The sequence below is a fragment of the Panulirus ornatus genome, chromosome 9 (assembly GCF_036320965.1).
Source record: "Panulirus ornatus isolate Po-2019 chromosome 9, ASM3632096v1, whole genome shotgun sequence".
Classification (NCBI taxonomy): Eukaryota; Metazoa; Arthropoda; class Malacostraca; order Decapoda; family Palinuridae; genus Panulirus; species Panulirus ornatus.
This window is the reverse complement of record NC_092232.1, coordinates 29,784,762-29,802,557: the sequence shown is the minus strand read 5'-3', so window position 1 is coordinate 29,802,557 and position 17,796 is coordinate 29,784,762. Positions and strand designations below refer to the sequence as shown.

At 40.8% G+C, this 17,796-nt stretch overlaps 1 protein-coding gene across 15 annotated transcripts in view; it reads left to right on the top strand.

The window, feature by feature from the left end:
• The window catches only part of phtf (putative homeodomain transcription factor), a 260,330-nt gene that overhangs the window by 146,572 nt on the left and 95,962 nt on the right, over positions 1 to 17,796 (top strand). For all 15 annotated transcript variants that reach the window (XM_071664936.1, XM_071664929.1, XM_071664942.1 and 12 more), the window contains one exon: positions 7,304 to 7,493. In XM_071664936.1, the coding sequence (XP_071521037.1) occupies positions 7,304 to 7,493 (190 nt within the window). The remainder of the gene's footprint in view (positions 1 to 7,303; positions 7,494 to 17,796) is intronic.

The window sequence follows — 17,796 nt, the reverse complement described above, 5'->3', positions numbered from 1 at the left end:
ACCCTCCCTATACCCGGGCAGTTAGTACTGGTAACATACCTACCTGGTCGTTAGCTGCTTACCAACTACCTACTAATTGGTTTGGTATGATGACACCCAGTATTCCCTAAGCTGGCAGTTTTATATTCTGTCGGCTTTTTAATGGTTAAGATGTTTTGAATCTTGGATTCTTTTCCATTGGTTGCCCTAGAACTGTAAAACCCCCGTTATCCATTATTTGAGACAACAGAATGTTCAAAACAACATGTGTTTTGGGGTTTCTTTGGGTAACACTTGGTTATTTGAAAAATTAGGAAAGATGCATAAACATATTTCAGATTGGGATCGCCTTGCTACACTGATTACTGTACTCAACACCTGGTGTTTTGTGGCATCTCTGGTCTTGGACATTTGTGTATTTTTTGTGCACCCTCAATTGCTAATGTGTACAGTAGCCCCTTTCAGGCATTGTCAGCAATTTCCTGACAGCTTTTTGAAATTTTTTTTTTTTTTTTTTTTTTTTTTTATACTTTGTCGCTGTCTCCCGCGTTTGCGAGGTAGCGCAAGGAAACAGACGAAAGAAATGGCCCAACCCCCCCCCCCCATACACATGTACATACACACGTCCACACACGCAAATATACATACCTACACAGCTTTCCATGGTTTACCCCAGACGCTTCACATGCCTTGCTTCAATCCACTGACAGCACGTCAACCCCTGTATACCACATGACTCCAATTCACTCTATTTCTTGCCCTCCTTTCACCCTCCTGCATGTTCAGGCCCCGATCACACAAAATCTTTTTCACTCCATCTTTCCACCTCCAATTTGGTCTCCCTCTTCTCCTCGTTCCCTCCACCTCCGACACATATATCCTCTTGGTCAATCTCTCCTCACTCATTCTCTCCATGTGCCCAAACCATTTCAAAACACCCTCTTCTGCTCTCTCAACCACGCTCTTTTTATTTCCACACATCTCTCTTACCCTTACGTTACTTACTCGATCAAACCACCTCACACCACACATTGTCCTCAAACATCTCATTTCCAGCACATCCATCCTCCTGCGCACATCTCTATCCATAGCCCACGCCTCGCAACCATACAACATTGTTGGAACCACTATTCCCTCAAACATACCCATTTTTGCTTTCCGAGATAGTGTTCTCGACTTCCACACATTTTTCAAGGCTCCCAAAATTTTCGCCCCCTCCCCCACCCTATGATCCACTTCCGCTTCCATGGTTCCATCCGCTGACAGATCCACTCCCAGATATCTAAAACACTTCACTTCCTCCAGTTTTTCTCCATTCAAACTCACCTCCCAATTGACTTGACCCTCACCCCTACTGTACCTAATAACCTTGCTCTTATTCACATTTACTCTCAACTTTCTTCTTCCACACACTTTACCAAACTCAGTCACCAGCTTCTGCAGTTTCTCACATGAATCAGCCACCAGCGCTGTATCATCAGCGAACAACAAGTGACTCACTTCCCAAGCTCTCTCATCCCCAACAGACTTCATACTTGCCCCTCTTTCCAGGACTCTTGCATTTACCTCCCTTACAACCCCATCCATAAACAAATTAAACAACCATGGAGACATCACACACCCCTGCCGCAAACCTACATTCACTGAGAACCAATCACTTTCCTCTCTTCCTACACGTACACATGCCTTACATCCTCGATAAAAACTTTTCACTGCTTCTAACAACTTGCCTCCCACACCATATATTCTTAATACCTTCCACAGAGCATCTCTATCAACTCTATCATATGCCTTCTCCAGATCCATAAATGCTACATACAAATCCATTTGCTTTTCTAAGTATTTCTCACATACATTCTTCAAAGCAAACACCTGATCCACACATCCTCTACCACTTCTGAAACCGCACTGCTCTTCCCCAATCTGATGCTCTGTACATGCCTTCACCCTCTCAATCAATACCCTCCCATATAATTTACCAGGAATACTCAACAAACTTATACCTCTGTAATTTGAGCACTCACTCTTATCCCCTTTGCCTTTGTACAATGGCTTTTTGAAATATATGAAGTTTAAAGCCTTGAAAAGAAGGTGGAGTTGTGTAAAAGGCTGGTTAAGGGCAAGTTCAAGGTAGCACATATGAAGGACTTCAAAGTTGGCATGACATCACTAAGCACCAGAAGATTGAGACATTTAGTAGTACTAACTTGCTTTCAGGTATTAATATTTCCAAAACATAAGATATTTACAAATATTTTACAATTACAAAATCTGAATTATTTAGTATATAAGAAGAAAATCAACAAGACATTGTCATCTGCAGTAGCTGGTTCCTCAAGCATTTCAGATAACAAATGTATTACTATACAGAGTTTGGCAGTTTATACTTTTGAGTCAAAAAAGTTAAGCTTTTCCTGGTGTTGCACGTCCCCTGAAATTGTCTTTTAAAAACAGTTGTTTACAACTTTGTTGTAAGTTACAAAATTTGCTGTTGGAAAGAGGTGCTACAGTCATGAAGCATGATATAGAAGAACTGTTCCCTTTTCCTTTATCCAATTGTCTACATTAACAGTGCTTTGTAGAAATTTAGTGACTTCTCTGAATGATTATCATTGCTTCTGCACCTTAGGCAGTTGCTCGTATGTGCAAAAACCCATAAAATATAACTTCGAATATATAATCTGCCATGTGTCTTCCACGGGTAGGGAAGAAAGAATTCTACCTCTATATTCCCTGCATCTCACAGAAGGTGACTAGAGGGGACAGGAGTTGGGGGCTGGAAACCTTCCTTCGTGTATTTCAATTTCTAAAAGAAGGAACAGAAGAAGGAACCGAGCTGGGAGTGCTTATCTTCCTTGAAACCTCAGGCTTGGGTGTCTAAATGTGTGTGGTTGCAACCAAGATGAGAATTGAGGAGAGATAAGTAGTATATTTGAGGAAAGAAACTTGGATGTTCTGGCTGTGAGTGAAACAAAGCTGAAATGTAAAAGGAAAGAATGGTTTGGAAATGTCGTAGTTATGCAGTCAGGGGTTGGTGAGAGGATAAAAGCTGAGGAAGGAGCAGCATGGGAAGAATGGTTTGGAAATGTATTTAGCTTATAGTCAGGGGTTGGTGAGAGGACAAGAGCTGAGGAAGGAGCAGCACTACTCGTGAAACAGGGATTGTAGGAGTGTGTGGTGGCATGTAAGGAAATAAATTCTAGATTGACTGGGTAAAAGTGAAAGTGGATGGTGAGAGATGGGTGATTATCAGGGCTTATTCCCCTGGCCATAAGAGGAAAGATCATGATAGGCAAATTTTTTGGAGCATCTGAATGAGTTTGTCAGTAGATTAAATGTAAGAGACTGGCTATTAGTGATGGGTGATTTCAGTGCAAAGGCGAGGGATATGGCAGTGGAGGATGTATGTGAGGGGAATGGTGTATTCAAGTGTTATTAACAGAAATAGCGAACAGCTTGCGGAGTAGTGTGCTGAGAAAGGATTGGTGATTGGGAATACCTGGTTTAAAAAGAGGGACTTACACATGTATATATTTGTAAATAGGAAAGATGCTTAGTGGACATTATTGAGTACATATTAACTGATAGACATTTAAAAGAGAGACTTTTGGATATAAATGTGCAGAGCGGGGCAGTTGGTGGGATGTCTGATCACTGTCTCATGGAGACGAGGGTAAAGATTTGTTGAGGTTTCAGGAAAAGAGAAACAATTTTCATGAGAAGAGAGTGGTGAGAGCAAGTGAGCTTGAGCAGAAATATCAGGAGAGATTGAGTGTAGAATGGCAGAAGTGTGAGAGTTAATGAAGCAAGGGGAGTGGGTCAAGAATGGAAGGTATTTAAGGAAGCAGTGGAAGCATATGCTTGAGATGAATGTGGCATGAGAAAGTTAGGAGTTGACATAGTAGAAAGGGTATTGAGTGGTGGGATGAAGAAGTAAAGTTGCTTGTGAAAGAGAGAAGAGAGGTGTCTGGGAAGTACTTACAGGGAAGGAATGCAGATGATTGGGGTATGTGTAAGATAAAGTGGCAGGAGGTCAAGAGGAAGGTGCAGGGGTTGAAAAAGAGGGCAGATGAGCATTAGGAATGAATGAGTATTAGTAAACTTTAGGGAGAATAAAAAGATGTTTTGGAAGGGAGTGAATGATGTGCAAAAAACAAGAGAACAAATAGGAACATTGGTGAGGGGGGCAAAGGGGAAGTGAAAACAGGAAGTAAGGCAGAGATGGAGTGAGTATTTAGGACTGTTGAATGTGTTTGATGATAGAGTGGTGTATGTAGGATGTTTGTGTTGGGATGGTATGTGAAGCGAGAAGGTCATGGAATGTGGTTTGATGAAGAAAGAGAAAGTACTGAAAGCCTTGCTTGAGGTGAAAAGTAGCAAGGCGGCTGGAGTGGATTTTATTGCAGTTATGTTTATTAAGAAATTGGGTAACTGTTGTTGATTAGTTGTTAAGGATTTTCATTGTTTTTATGGATCATGATGAGGTGCCTGAGGATTGGTGGAATGCATGTATAGGTCCATTGTATTAAGGCAAGAGGGTATAAAGATGCATGTTCAAACTACAGAGGCAGATGTTTGTTGAGTGTACCTGCTAAGTTGCATGAGAGGGTATTGATTGAGAGGATGGAGGCATGTACAGAGTATCAGACTGGGGAGGACCTGAAGTTGTAATTAACATGTGGATCACAAGGTTGCTTTAAAGAGTTTGTTTGAAAAATACCTAGAAAAACAGATTGATCTGAGTCTGGCATTTATTGATCTGAAGAAAGCATATGATAGGGTTGATAGAAATAGAGCAGTGATTTTGGTGCATTACACATGAAAGCTAGGAAATGGATGAGTGGATGTGGCCTTTTTGTCTGTTCCTGGGGCTGGATTGTTAACACAGGAGATGGCAATCAAGTATGAAAAAAACACTTTTTCTTTAACCTCTAACTAGTGAAATTTGGGTTTTCTTTTCTAAAGGTTTGTAAGGGAGCAGCAATGAAATTTTTACAAAGATGTTGATAAAAATGGGCTATCTCAAGAATTTTCATCACATTCTTCTTTTTAGGAAGGGTAAACTTGAATGGCCTCATCCTTGGTCTTAATTAAAATTAACTTCCCTGATTTACTACATACCCAATGAATGTTGTATGAGCCTTACAAATCAGATTTGTTGAGGTTTACTATTAGATTAGCTTGGCACATTACCAGAGAGCATGTGAAGTTCATCATGCCCATCTTTGACTGTGAACTATAACATTGTCAGGATATGCCAACATACCTTTAATATCATTAGAAAGTTTGTGAATCCTATGTTGGAATATATCAGGATCATTTTTAAGCCCAAAAGGCATGAGAATATATTATATTAACAAAAACCATCAAGTGTAATAAAGGCAGAACACTATTTTGCTAAAAGTTTAGTTGGTAACCTTAACATCTTTCAGTCTTGGTTACGTACTGGCATGTACACCAACAAAGAGTAAGATTCTCTGTCCTAGGCAATGGATAGTAATTAGTTGTAGTCATATGATTCAACTTGAGGTATTCAGAGTCAAAAAGTTTTATTGAGATATGTATTTAACAATTATGGTGATGCTCAGTCACTCTGACCATGCTCAGTATTCCTATACTGAGAGAAAATCTTTTTGGTTACATGGTGTTGAATTGTCTTCTCCCTGGACAACTCTGTGTGCTTGAGCAACAGCTACAGTATGTGACACCCTCTCTCAGTATGGTTTCAGCATGTTGATATGATAGAAACATTCACTTTCATGTCTGTGTGGGGTTCATTGCTGATTACATAATTCACAGGAATGTACTTTTTGAACTCCACATCTTGCTCAAAGTATCTAGCATACAAAGGCTGGCTAGGAACTGGTAAAAACACTGGACTTAGATATATTTTTGCATCCTTCTTATCAAACCAACCTTAATATATTTTTGTATCCTTCTTGTCAAACCAGCCTTTTGTGACCCTGAAATACTTACAAGTTTTCCATAGGCAGTTACCTAGTTACTTAGTGTAAAGTGGGTGTTTTGACATTGTATGCTAACCAGCTCTCCCTAGGAACTTTCAGAGCAAAGGATTAATGATATAAGCCTGTTATTGGTGGTGTGATTATAGAATGTATTTGACTTGTTTTGTCAGTTATTGTGTAAATGATTCTCTCTTGTAGTGCCCTGTTCTTTGCTCTTTCAAGTTGATTATATATAATCCTGTTGTCTTTATCTGAGAATCTTTGATAAAGTTTTTTAACATTTACAGTGTCTGAAGATAGGTAGTAGCATTGAAATTAAAGAAACCAATTGTTTTTTAATTGGAGACTCCAGTAATGGACAAAAGTCCACATTGTGCCTGGGCCTTAATTGAAATACATAGAGGTTGATGAAAGGGAAAAAGAAGGAACAAGATAGATATTTACAAATTTTTGGAGGGGAAAAATAAAAACCTGTCTTTTAAAATGTGCCTGGTCATAGTTATTGGGAAAGACATGAAAGGATGGAGAGTTCCAAGGCTTCTAGGTGCAGGGTAAGAAACTATTATCAAAATGGCCTACCCTTGAGTTACCAACAGCAGCTTGTCGAGTATTGCATGGTCTAGCTACAGAGGGAGCCTGGCTCTCATTGGGACTGGGTGGGATAAGCCCAACTCCATAGGCCCAATGCTTAGGTCCCTCACCACTGGTGGGCTATCCTAGAGCATAAGGTCCATGCTTTCTGAGTTGTAATGTTTCTGAGTTGTACCAAACAACAAGGACTAACTATAGGTGGGGACATACAGGCAGCTAGCTCTCAGGAGTAAAATACCAAAGTAATACCTATAGAAGAGGGAAAGCAAACTGGTATTGTGGTGTAGGTCAAGAAGGTCAAGTTATTCTAGTCAGCTTTTTTGAGGTGCCAGTATTTACACTTAGAAGGAGCTGCTGGAGGGGAAGGTGACTTAAAATAGGTACATTTATGAGAGTGTAGTCGGATGAACCAACTGGTGATGAGATTGTTTAGTTACAGCAGAATGGATTAGAAGTGAAAGAAAGGCTCAGAATATTATAGATACATTCCCTTGTATCATCTTTTTCTCTTTCCTTTACCTCAATTCATTTCAATGAAGGCCTGGTCTTGATGTAGATTTTTGTCTGTGACTGGAGCCTCCATCAAATAAAAAGTTATGGTAAAGCATGTTTAAAAGGTTTCCTTAATATCTATGCAAGTGTGTCCTTTTGTTATTATTTACTGAAAAGAATACATGGCATATAAATCATCAAGAACTAATACAAGAATTTATGAAATAAGAATTGTTGCTGAATTTTATTTAAAAAGAGTATTTCTGCTATCCCAGCACTCAGAATTTGAGTGGATGGGGATAACAACTAATAGTGATGACCTAAGCTACAGCAGTGAGAGTGAGGGAGGCTGGGATGATAATGAAGAGTCTGACCAGACTTTTCTCTGCTCAGAAGCTCTAGATTGGAACATACAAGGATCTCCAGCAGCAATCATAACTTCTCCACCTAATGTGTCTGTTAAAGGTGAAGTGAATATTTATCATACATTGTTTTGTTACTAGTCTTGATATTAGTATGCATTTTACTCAAACTTAATATGATAGAAATTTCCAATAATAATTTTAAGGGTAAACCATGGCTTAATAGTGTTTTCCTACCTATTTAACATATTGTGTTCATTCTTCGATTCTGTTTCCTGTCATGTTACCTCACATGATGGATCTCTCTTCTTTCTTTGTATATATTTGTAATCTAATATCTAACAGGGCAGACAGATGCCATTTTTTTGCTGGTTTGGTGCTAAACCTAATTTTCAAATTTCTTAAATCTCAAAATAATTGCCTAGATATCAAACTGTCATTTTTAACCCCTAAAGGATCCCAGCAGTACTTGTATATTTATGATGTGGAGACACAAGCAATAATTGATTGATTGGTTACCTCTTCCATTCTCCCCTTAAGTGTGAAGGCGTTTTGTATAGGTATGTAGAGATGTTGTAATTAGCACCGAGAAAAAGTCATGTTTGGAGTTAACTATTTAGCACCTGTGGGGATTCTAGCCCTACTTGTATGGATTGCTTTTTCTCATGTTGTTTAAGTTAAAGGGCATGATTTATTGGTCTGAATGTTTCAGGGGTTGACCTTAGTAAAACACAGTACTGGGCTTTCCATTGTATATTTGAGAAAGTGGTGGAGCTTCACTCAAAGTTGTCTATCCAACTTCTGGGAGTCACAGTCTCTTTCCTTGTTAACTTTGGGTGCCCTGTTGTCTCTGTTATCATTGTTTTTGTCCAATGTCTCCAAAGAGTTTATGAAACAAAATAGCATTGACATAATCGGTTTGCTCATTCACCTAATGTATTTTGTTACCATAAAAGTAATTTCCATTAACACAAATAATAACATGCCCAATTTATATAAAGCTTAAACAATATTCTCTAAATATTTTTACATCTTTCTTTCTTTGAAGTTTACAGACATTTGCCCCACATAATAACAAAGTGTACCTCCTTTAGAACATGATACATATAAAAAGAATAATCAGAAATTATACAAATCCCAACTGATAAGTCAGGAAAAACATCTTTACCTTGCTTAAGCTACCTAAGTTAGCTTTACAAAACATAGTCATTCACGTATCTTGGCTTCTTCAACATCAGTCCTAGGATGTTTGCTGTAGGCCCCCTGGTTCCAATGGCTATGGTCCTATATCTTCCTTCTCTGTACTACTCAGTTCACTAATACTGTTATCTTCACTGGAGGAAGCAGTTTCAATTGTTCTTAGATGTTTTCGGTTTCTTGTGTAGTGTGCCATTTATATTCTCTTTGTAAGACCTTGGTGGCACCTCTCTACAATTTTTCCTTTCTTTTGTACTGCCTTCCCTGGGACTGGCTGCACTGACAACATCACATTGTTGTAGAGGCTGCAAATCTTTACTTGATGGGTTGTAATATTTAGCTTGTTTTTGTAACTTTCTTTCTTGTACCTCCAGAACACCACTGCAAAGTTGTGGTTGTAGTAGCATTGTACATGAGAGTAGTCAGATTCTTCTGTGGATGTGTTCCTCCACTCTAACAAGGCCAACAGTGCATCCTTTCCATCCTCTTTGGTTTTGCAATTTTCAAAGAATTTTCTGCGTTACCATTTGAATGATGATATGGAGAAAACATTGCATATCTGAGTGACCAGTTCCTGGCAAATATTTTAAAATCATTGGATGAGAACTGACTTCCTGAATCAGACATTACAACATCTGAGATACCATACCCACAAAAATGACTCTTGAGCACATACACAACACTTGAAGCCTGAAGGTTCTCCAGTGAATTAAATTCAAAGAATGATGAGTAGTAGTCAGCAGTAATCAAATAATTTTTGTTTAATGCTAGATGTATCAGGTTCTACTTAGACACCATGGTTGTTTAATTTGCTTATGGATGGGGTTATTAGGGAGATGAATGCAAGAGTTTTGTAGAGAGGGGCAAGTATGCTGTCTGTTATGGATGAAAGGGCTTGGGAAGTGAGTCAGTTGTTGTTCGCTGATGATACAGCACTGGTGGCTGATTCAGGTAAGAATTTGCAAAAGCTGGTGACTGAGTTTGGTAAAGTGTTTGAAAGAAGAAAGCTGAGAGCAAATGTGAATAAGAGCAAGGTTATTAGGTACAGTAGGGTTGAGGGACAAGTCAGTTGGGAGGTAAGTTTGAATGGAGAAAATCTAGAGGAAGTGAAGTGTTTTAGATATCTGGGAGTGGATTTGGCAGTGGATGGAACCATGGAAGCGGAAGTGAGTCACAGGGTGGGGGAGGGGGTGAAAGTTCTAAGAGCATTGAAAAATGTGTGGAAGGTGAGAACATTATCTCGGAAAGCAAAAATGGGTATGTTTGAAGAAATATTGGTTCCAACAATGTTCTATGGTTGCAAGGCATGGGCTATAGATAGAGTTGTGCAGAGGAGGGTGGATGTGCTGGAAATGAAATGTTTGAGGACAATATGTGGTGTGAGGTGGTTTGATCGAGTGAGTGGAAGGTTTTAAGAATATATGGTGTGGGAGGTAAGTTGCTAGAAGCAGTGAAAAGTTTTTACCAAGGATGTAAGGCATGTGTACAAGTAGGAAGAGAGGAAAGTGATTGGTTCCCATTGAATGTCGGTTACTGGCAGGGGTGTGTGATGTCCCCATGGTTGTTTGATTTGTTTATGGATGGAGTGGTTAAGGAGGTAAATGCAAGAGTTTTGGAGAGAGGGGTGAGTATGCAGTCTGCTCTGGGTGAGAGGGCCTAGAAAGTGAGTCAGTTGTTGTTTGTTGATGATACAGCTCTGGTAGCTAATTTGGGTGAGAAACTGCGGAAGTTGGTGATTGAGTTTGGAAAAGTGTGTGAAACGAAACAGTTGAAATTAGATGTGAATAAGAGCAAGGTAATTAAGCTCAGTCAGGTTGAGGGACAAGTTAATTGAGATGTAAGTTTATTAAACTTAATGGAGAATAACCGGTGGAAGTGAAGTGTTTTAGATATCTGGGAGTGGACTTAGCAATGGATGAAACCATAGAAGCAGAAGTGAGTCACAGGGTGGGGGAGGGGGCAAAGGTTCTAGGAGTGATGAAGAATGTGTGGAAGGAGAGACATTATCTTGGAGAGCAAAAATGGGTATGCTTGAAGGAATAGTAGTTCCCACAATGTTATATGGTTGTGAGGCATGGGCTATAGATAGGATTGTATGGAGGAGGGTGGATATGTTGGAAATGAAATGTTTGAGGACAAAATGTGGTGTGAGGTGGTTTGTTGAGTAAGTAATGAAAGGGTAAGAGAGTTGTGTGGTAATAAAAAGAATGTGGTTGGGAGAGCAGAAGAGGATGTTTTGAAATGGTTTTGGCATATGGAGAGAATGAGTTAGGAAAGATTGACAAAGAGTATATATATGTTAGAGGTATAGGGAACAAGGAGAAGCTGGAGACCAAATTAGAGGTTGAAGGATGGAGTATAAAAGATTTTGAGTGATTGGGGCCTGAACATACCAGAGGGTGAAAGGCATGCAAGGAATAGAGTGAATTGGAATGATGTGGTATACTGGGGTCGACGTGCTGTCAGTGGATTGAACCAGGGCATGTGAAGTGTCTGGGGTAAACCATGGAAAAGTCTGTGGGGCCTGGATGTGGAAAGGGAGCTGTGGTTTTGGTGCATTACACATGACAACTAGAGACTGAATGTGAATGAATGTGGCTTTTTTTTTTTTTTTCTTTTTGTCTTTTCCTGGTGCTACCTTGCTGAAGGGCGGTGGGGGTTATTTCCTATTTGGCAGATGACATCGGGAATGGATGAAGGCAGCCTTCTACGACACGCAGGGAATACGTGGGAAGTATTCTTAATCCCTTATCCCCAGGGATAATATATATATATATATATATTTTTTTTTTTTTTGCTTTGTCGCTGTCTCCCGCGTTTGCGAGGTAGCGCAAGGAAACAGACGAAAGAAATGGCCCAACCTACCCCCATACACATGTATATACATACGTCCACACATGCAAATATACATACCTACACAGCTTTCCATGGTTTACCCCAGACGCTTCACATGCCCTGATTCAATCCACTGACAGCACGTCAACCCCGGTATACCACATCGATCCAATTCACTCTATTCCTTGCCCTCCTTTCACCCTCCTGCATGTTCAGGCCCCGATCACACAAAATCTTTTTCACTCCATCTTTCCACCTCCAATTTGGTCTCCCACTTCTCGTTCCCTCCACCTCCGACACATATATCCTCTTGGTCAATCTTTCCTCACTCATTCTCTCCATGTGCCCAAACCATTTCAAAACACCCTCTTCTGCTCTCTCAACCACGCTTTTTTTATTTCCACACATCTCTCTTACCCTTACATTACTTACTCGATCAAACCACCTCACACCACACATTGTCCTCAAACATCTCATTTCCAGCACATCCATCCTCCTGCACACAACTCTATCCATAGCCCACGCCTCGCAACCATACAACATTGTTGGAACCACTATTCCTTCAAACATAGCCATTTTTGCTTTCCGAGATAATGTTCTCGACTTCCACACATTCTTCAAGGCTCCCAGGATTTTTGCCCCCTCCCCCACCCTATGATCTACTTCTGCTTCCATGGTTCCATCCGCTGCCAGATCCACTCCCAGATATCTAAAACACTTTACTTCCTCCAGTTTTTCTCCATTCAAACTTACCTCCCAGTTGACTTGACCCTCAACCCTACTGTACCTAATTACCTTGCTCTTATTCACATTTACTCTTAACTTTCTTCTTTCACACACTTTACCAAACTCAGTCACCAGCTTCTGCAGTTTCTCACATGAATCGGCTACCAGCGCTGTATCATCAGCGAACAACAACTGACTCACTTCCCAAGCTCTCTCATCCCCAACAGACTTTGTACTTGCCCCTCTTTCCAAAACTCTTGGAATTTATTAAAAAAGGGGGTGACTGTATTGTTGACTGGTTGGTAAGGTTATTTAATGTATGTATGACTCACGGTGAGGTGCCTGAGGATTGGCGGAATGCGTGCATAGTGCCATTGTACAAAGGCAAAGGGGATAAGAGTGAGTGCTCAAATTACAGAGGTATAAGTTTGTTGAGTATTCCTGGTAAATTATATGGGAGGGTATTGATTGAGAGGGTGAAGGCATGTACAGAGCATCAGATTGGGGAAGAGCATTGTGGTTTCAGAAGTGGTAGAGGATGTGTGGATCAGGTGTTTGCTTTGAAGGATGTATGTGAGAAATACTTAGAAAAGCAAATGGATTTGTATGTAGCATTTATGGATCTGGAGAAGGCATATGATAGAGTTGATAGAGATGCTCTGTGGAAGGTATTAAGAATATATGGTGTGGGAGGCAAGTTGTTAGAAGCGGTGAAAAGTTTTTATCGAGGATGTAAGGCATGTGTACGTGTAGGAAGAGAGGAAAGTGATTGGTTCTCAGTGAATGTAGGTTTGCGGCAGGGGTGTGTGATGTCTCCATGGTTGTTTAATTTGTTTATGGATGGGGTTGTTAGGGAGGTGAATGCAAGAGTTTTGGAAAGAGGGGCAAGTATGAAGTCTGTTGGGGATGAGAGAGCTTGGGAAGTGAGTCAGTTGTTGTTCGCTGATGATACAGCGCTGGTGGCTGATTCATGTGAGAAACTGCAGAAGCTGGTGACTGAGTTTGGTAAAGTGTGTGAAAGAAGAAAGTTAAGAGTAAGTGTGAATAAGAGCAAGGTTATTAGGTACAGTAGGGTTGAGGGAGGTGAATGCAAGAGTTTTGGAAAGAGGGGCAAGTATGAAGTCTGTTGGGGATGAGAGAGCTTGGGAAGTGAGTCAGTTGTTGTTCGCTGATGATACAGCGCTGGTGGCTGATTCATGTGAGAAACTGCAGAAGCTGGTGACTGAGTTTGGTAAAGTGTGTGAAAGAAGAAAGTTAAGAGTAAATGTGAATAAGAGCAAGGTTATTAGGTACAGTAGGGTTGAGGGTCAAGTCAATTGGGAGGTGAGTTTGAATGGAGAAAAACTGGAGGAAGTGAAGTGTTTTAGATATCTGGGAGTGGATCTGGCAGCGGATGGAACCATGGAAGCAGAAGTGGATCATAGGGTGGGGGAGGGGGCGAAAATTCTGGGAGCCTTGATGAGTGTGTGGAAGTCGAGAACATTATCTCGGAAAGCAAAAATGAGTATGTTTGAAGGAATAGTGGTTCCAACAATGTTGTATGGTTGCGAGGCGTGGGCTATGGATAGAGTTGTGCGCAGGAGGATGGATGTGCTGGAAATGAGATGTTTGAGGACAATGTGTGGTGTGAGGTGGTTTGATGGAGTAAGTAACGTAAGGGTAAGAGAGATGTGTGGAAATAAAAAGAGCATGGTTGAGAGAGCAGAAGAGGGTGTTTTGAAATGGTTTGGTCACATGGAGAGAATGAGTGAGGAAAGATTGACCAAGAGGATATATGTGTCGGAGGTGGAGGGAACGAGGAGAAGAGGGAGACCAAATTGGAGGTGGAAAGATGGAGTGAAAAAGATTTTGTGTGATCGGGGCCTGAACATGCAGGAGGGTGAAAGGAGGGCAAGGAATAGAGTGAATTGGAGCGATTTGGTATACCGGGGTTGATGTGCTGTCAGTGGATTGAATCAGGGCATGTGAAGCGTCTGGGGTAAACCATGGAAAGCTGTGTAGGTATGTATATTTGCGTGTGTGGATGTATGTATATACATGTGTATGGGGGTGGGTTGGGCCATTTCTTTCGTCTGTTTCCTTGCGCTACCTCGCAAACGCGGGAGACAGCGACAAAGCAAAAAAAAAAAAAAAAATCCCTGGGGATGGGGGAGAAAGAATACTTCCCACGTATTCCCTGCGTGTCGTAGAAGGCGACTAAAAGGGGAGGGAGCGGGGGGCTAGAAATCCTCCCCTCTCGTTTTTTTTTTTTTTTTTCCAAAAGAAGGAACAGAGAAGGGGGCCAGGTGAGGATATTCCCTCAAAGGCCCAGTCCTCTGTTCTAAACGCTACCTCACTAACGCGGGAAATGGCGAATAGTTTGAATGAAATATATATATATGTATATGCCTGTGTATATGTATGTATACGTTGAAATGTATATGTACATATATACATATGGTTGGGCCATTCTTCATATGTTTCTTTGTGCTACCTCGCTGATGCGGGAAACAGAGATTAAGTATAATGAATAAAATGAATGTATATATGTGTGTGTGTGTGTCAGTGGATGCCTCTTTTCTTCTGTTTTCTGCCATTACCTTGCTAACTCTCCCACATCTCCTGTTTCAGTAGTAGTGTTACTCCTTCCTAGTTCCTGTCCTCTTAGCAACCCTAGACTTTACTTCTTAGACCTTTCCAAACCATTCTTCCTCTTTACCCTTGACCTTTGTTTCCCTAAGTTAAAGAACATCAGGTTTCTTTCCTCAAACATACTACCTATCTTTTCTTATCTTGGTTACATCCACACATATTCAGACATCACAATATGAACTTTTGAGTTGGGTGAACATTCCCTGCCTGGTTCCTTCTTCTTTTTCATCTTTTAGAAATTGAAATACAAAAAATGAAGGATTTCCAGGCCCCCCACCTTTACTCCCTTTAGTGGTATTCTACCTCTGTATTTCCCGTGTTTCATGGAAGGCAACTATATGGCGTGGGAGCAAGGGGCTGGAAACCCTCCTCTCTTGTATATGATGTTCTTAAAGAGGAAAAAGAAGGGAGCCAGGTAGGGAATGCCCATCCTCCTTACGAGGAAGGAGTGCAAATGATTAGGATATGTATAAGAGAGAGCAGCAGGAAGTCAAGAGAAAAGTGCAAGAGTTGAAAAAGAGGGCATGAATGAGAGTTTAGGTGAGGGAGTATTATTTGAACTTTAGGAAGAATAGAAATGTTTTGGAAGGAAGCAAATAATGTGTGAAAGACAAGAGAACAAGTGGGAATATTGTTGAATGTGGCAAAGGGGAAATGATAACAGGTAGTGATGCAGTGAGGAGGAGATGGAGAGAGTATTTTGAAGGATTGTTAAATGTGTTTGATGTTAGAGTGGCAGATGTAAGGTGTTTTTGTAGGGTTGGTATGCAAAGTGAGAGAGTCAGGGGAGTGGTATCGTGAAGAGAGAAAGGTGGTGAAAGCCTTGTGGAACATGAAATCCGGCAAGGTGGCGGGGTTGGACGGTATTGCAGTTGAATTTATTAAGAAAGTGGGTGACTGTATTGTTGATTGTTGGCAAGGATATTCATTGTATATGTGGATCATGGTAAGGTGCCTGAGGATTGGTAGAATGCATCTATAGTGCCATTGTATATAGGCAAAGGGGATAAAGATTAGTGTTCAAACAACAGAGGAATGTTTGTTGAGTATACTGGGTCATTTGTCTAGGAGGGTTTTGATTGAGAGGGTGAAGGCATGTACAGAGATTCAGACTGGGAAGGAGAATTGTGTTTTCAAAATGGTAGAGAATGCATGGATTATGTGTTTGCTGTGAAGAATGTGTGTGAGAAATACTTAGAAAAACAGATAGATTTGTATATGGTAGCATTAGGGATCTGGAGAAGGCATATGATATAGTCGATAGAAATGCTTTGTGGAATGTCTTAAGAATATATGGTGTGGGAGTAAAGCTGCTAGAAGCAGTGAGAAGTGTTTATCAAGGGTGTAAGGTTTACTGATGAGTGGGGAAAGAGGAGAGTGAATGGTTCCCAGTGAAGGTTGGTCTACGTCATGGGTGTGCAATGTCACCATGGTTGTTTAATTTGTTTATGGATAGGGTGGTAGGGAGGTAAATGCAAGAGTCTTGGAGAGAGAGGGGCAATTGTATATTTATGCAGTCTATTGGGGATGAGAGGGCTTGGAAAATAAATCAGTTGCTCTTTGCCAATGATACAGCACTGGTGGCTGATTTGGATGAGAAACTGCAGAAGTTGGTGACTGAGTTTTGGAGAGAGTGTGAAAAGAAAAAGTTGAGAGTAAATATGAATAAAACAAGATTATTAGGTCTAGCAGGGTTGAGGGAAAAGTTAGTTGGGATGAAAGTTTGAATGGAGAAAAATAGGAGAAAGTGAAGTGTTTTAGATATTTGGGATGGACCTGGCAGCGAATGGAACCATAGAAGCAGAAATGAGTCATAATTTTTGGGAGGGGGCCAAGGTTCTGGGAGTGATGAAGGATGTGTGGAAAGATAGAAGGTTAACTTGGAGGTTGGAAACCAGTTTGTTTGAAGGAATAGTAATTCCAACAATATTTTATGGTTACAAGACATGGGCTATAAATTTGGTCGTGTGGAGGGGGGTGGATGTGTCAGAAATGAAATGTTTGAGGACCATATGTGATATAAGGTCGTTTGATTAAGTAATGAAATGATAAGGGTGATGAGTCAGTAAAAAGAGTGTGGTTGAGGGAGCAGAAGAGGGTGTGTTGAAGTGGTTTGGACATATGGAGAGAATTGGTGAGGGAAGGATTTTTGTCAGAGGTGGAGAGAACAAGAACTGGAAAACCAAATTAGAGATGGAAGGATAGAGTGAAAGATTTTGAGCAGTTGGCGCTTGAACATACAGGAGAGTGAAAGGCATGCATGGAATAGAGCGATTTGGAACGATAGGGTATTCTGGGGTCAGTTTACCATCAGTAGACTTAATCAGGGCATGTGAAGTGTCTGGGGTAAACCATGGAAAGGTCTAAGGGGCCTTGCTGCGGATAGGGAGCTGTGGTTTTGGTAATACACATCATGGCCATCATTTGCCATTTCCCGCATTAGCGAGGTAGCGTTAAGTACAGGGAACTGAGCCTAAGAGGGAAATTCCTCACTTGGCCTCCTTCCCTGTTCCTTCTTTTGGAAAAATGAAAAACTGGAGAGGAGGATTTGCAGCCCCTGCTCCCTCCTCTTTTAGTTGCCCTTTACGACATGCAGGGAATACGTGGAAAGTATTCTTTCTCCCTTACCCCCAGGGATTATGTATATGCACATAGTCCGTATATGTTATTTATATGTATGTGCGGTGGCATTATCATAAGTGAGGTAGGAGGTGCTGCTACTGTGAAAAGTAAAAGAGAAGCTTGAATTTGGAGAAAGTTGTTAAATTTCAGTACCTCAAGAGGATACTCTAGTTTTACTATAGTATCCTAGTCTAACCCTGCCCTCTCATGGTGACCTTGTTAGTACACCCCTTAGGGAGGTGTTGCCCAGCTCCTACATCTGGGCAATCCATTTACATTTAGACAAACACCTGAGGTGTGCTGTCAGTTTTTAGTTTTTGACAATTTTGGAGCCTCACTGTCTCTGGAAACACTGTGCTGGAGTTGCCTTCTGTCATTGACCTGTCAGTGGTGAA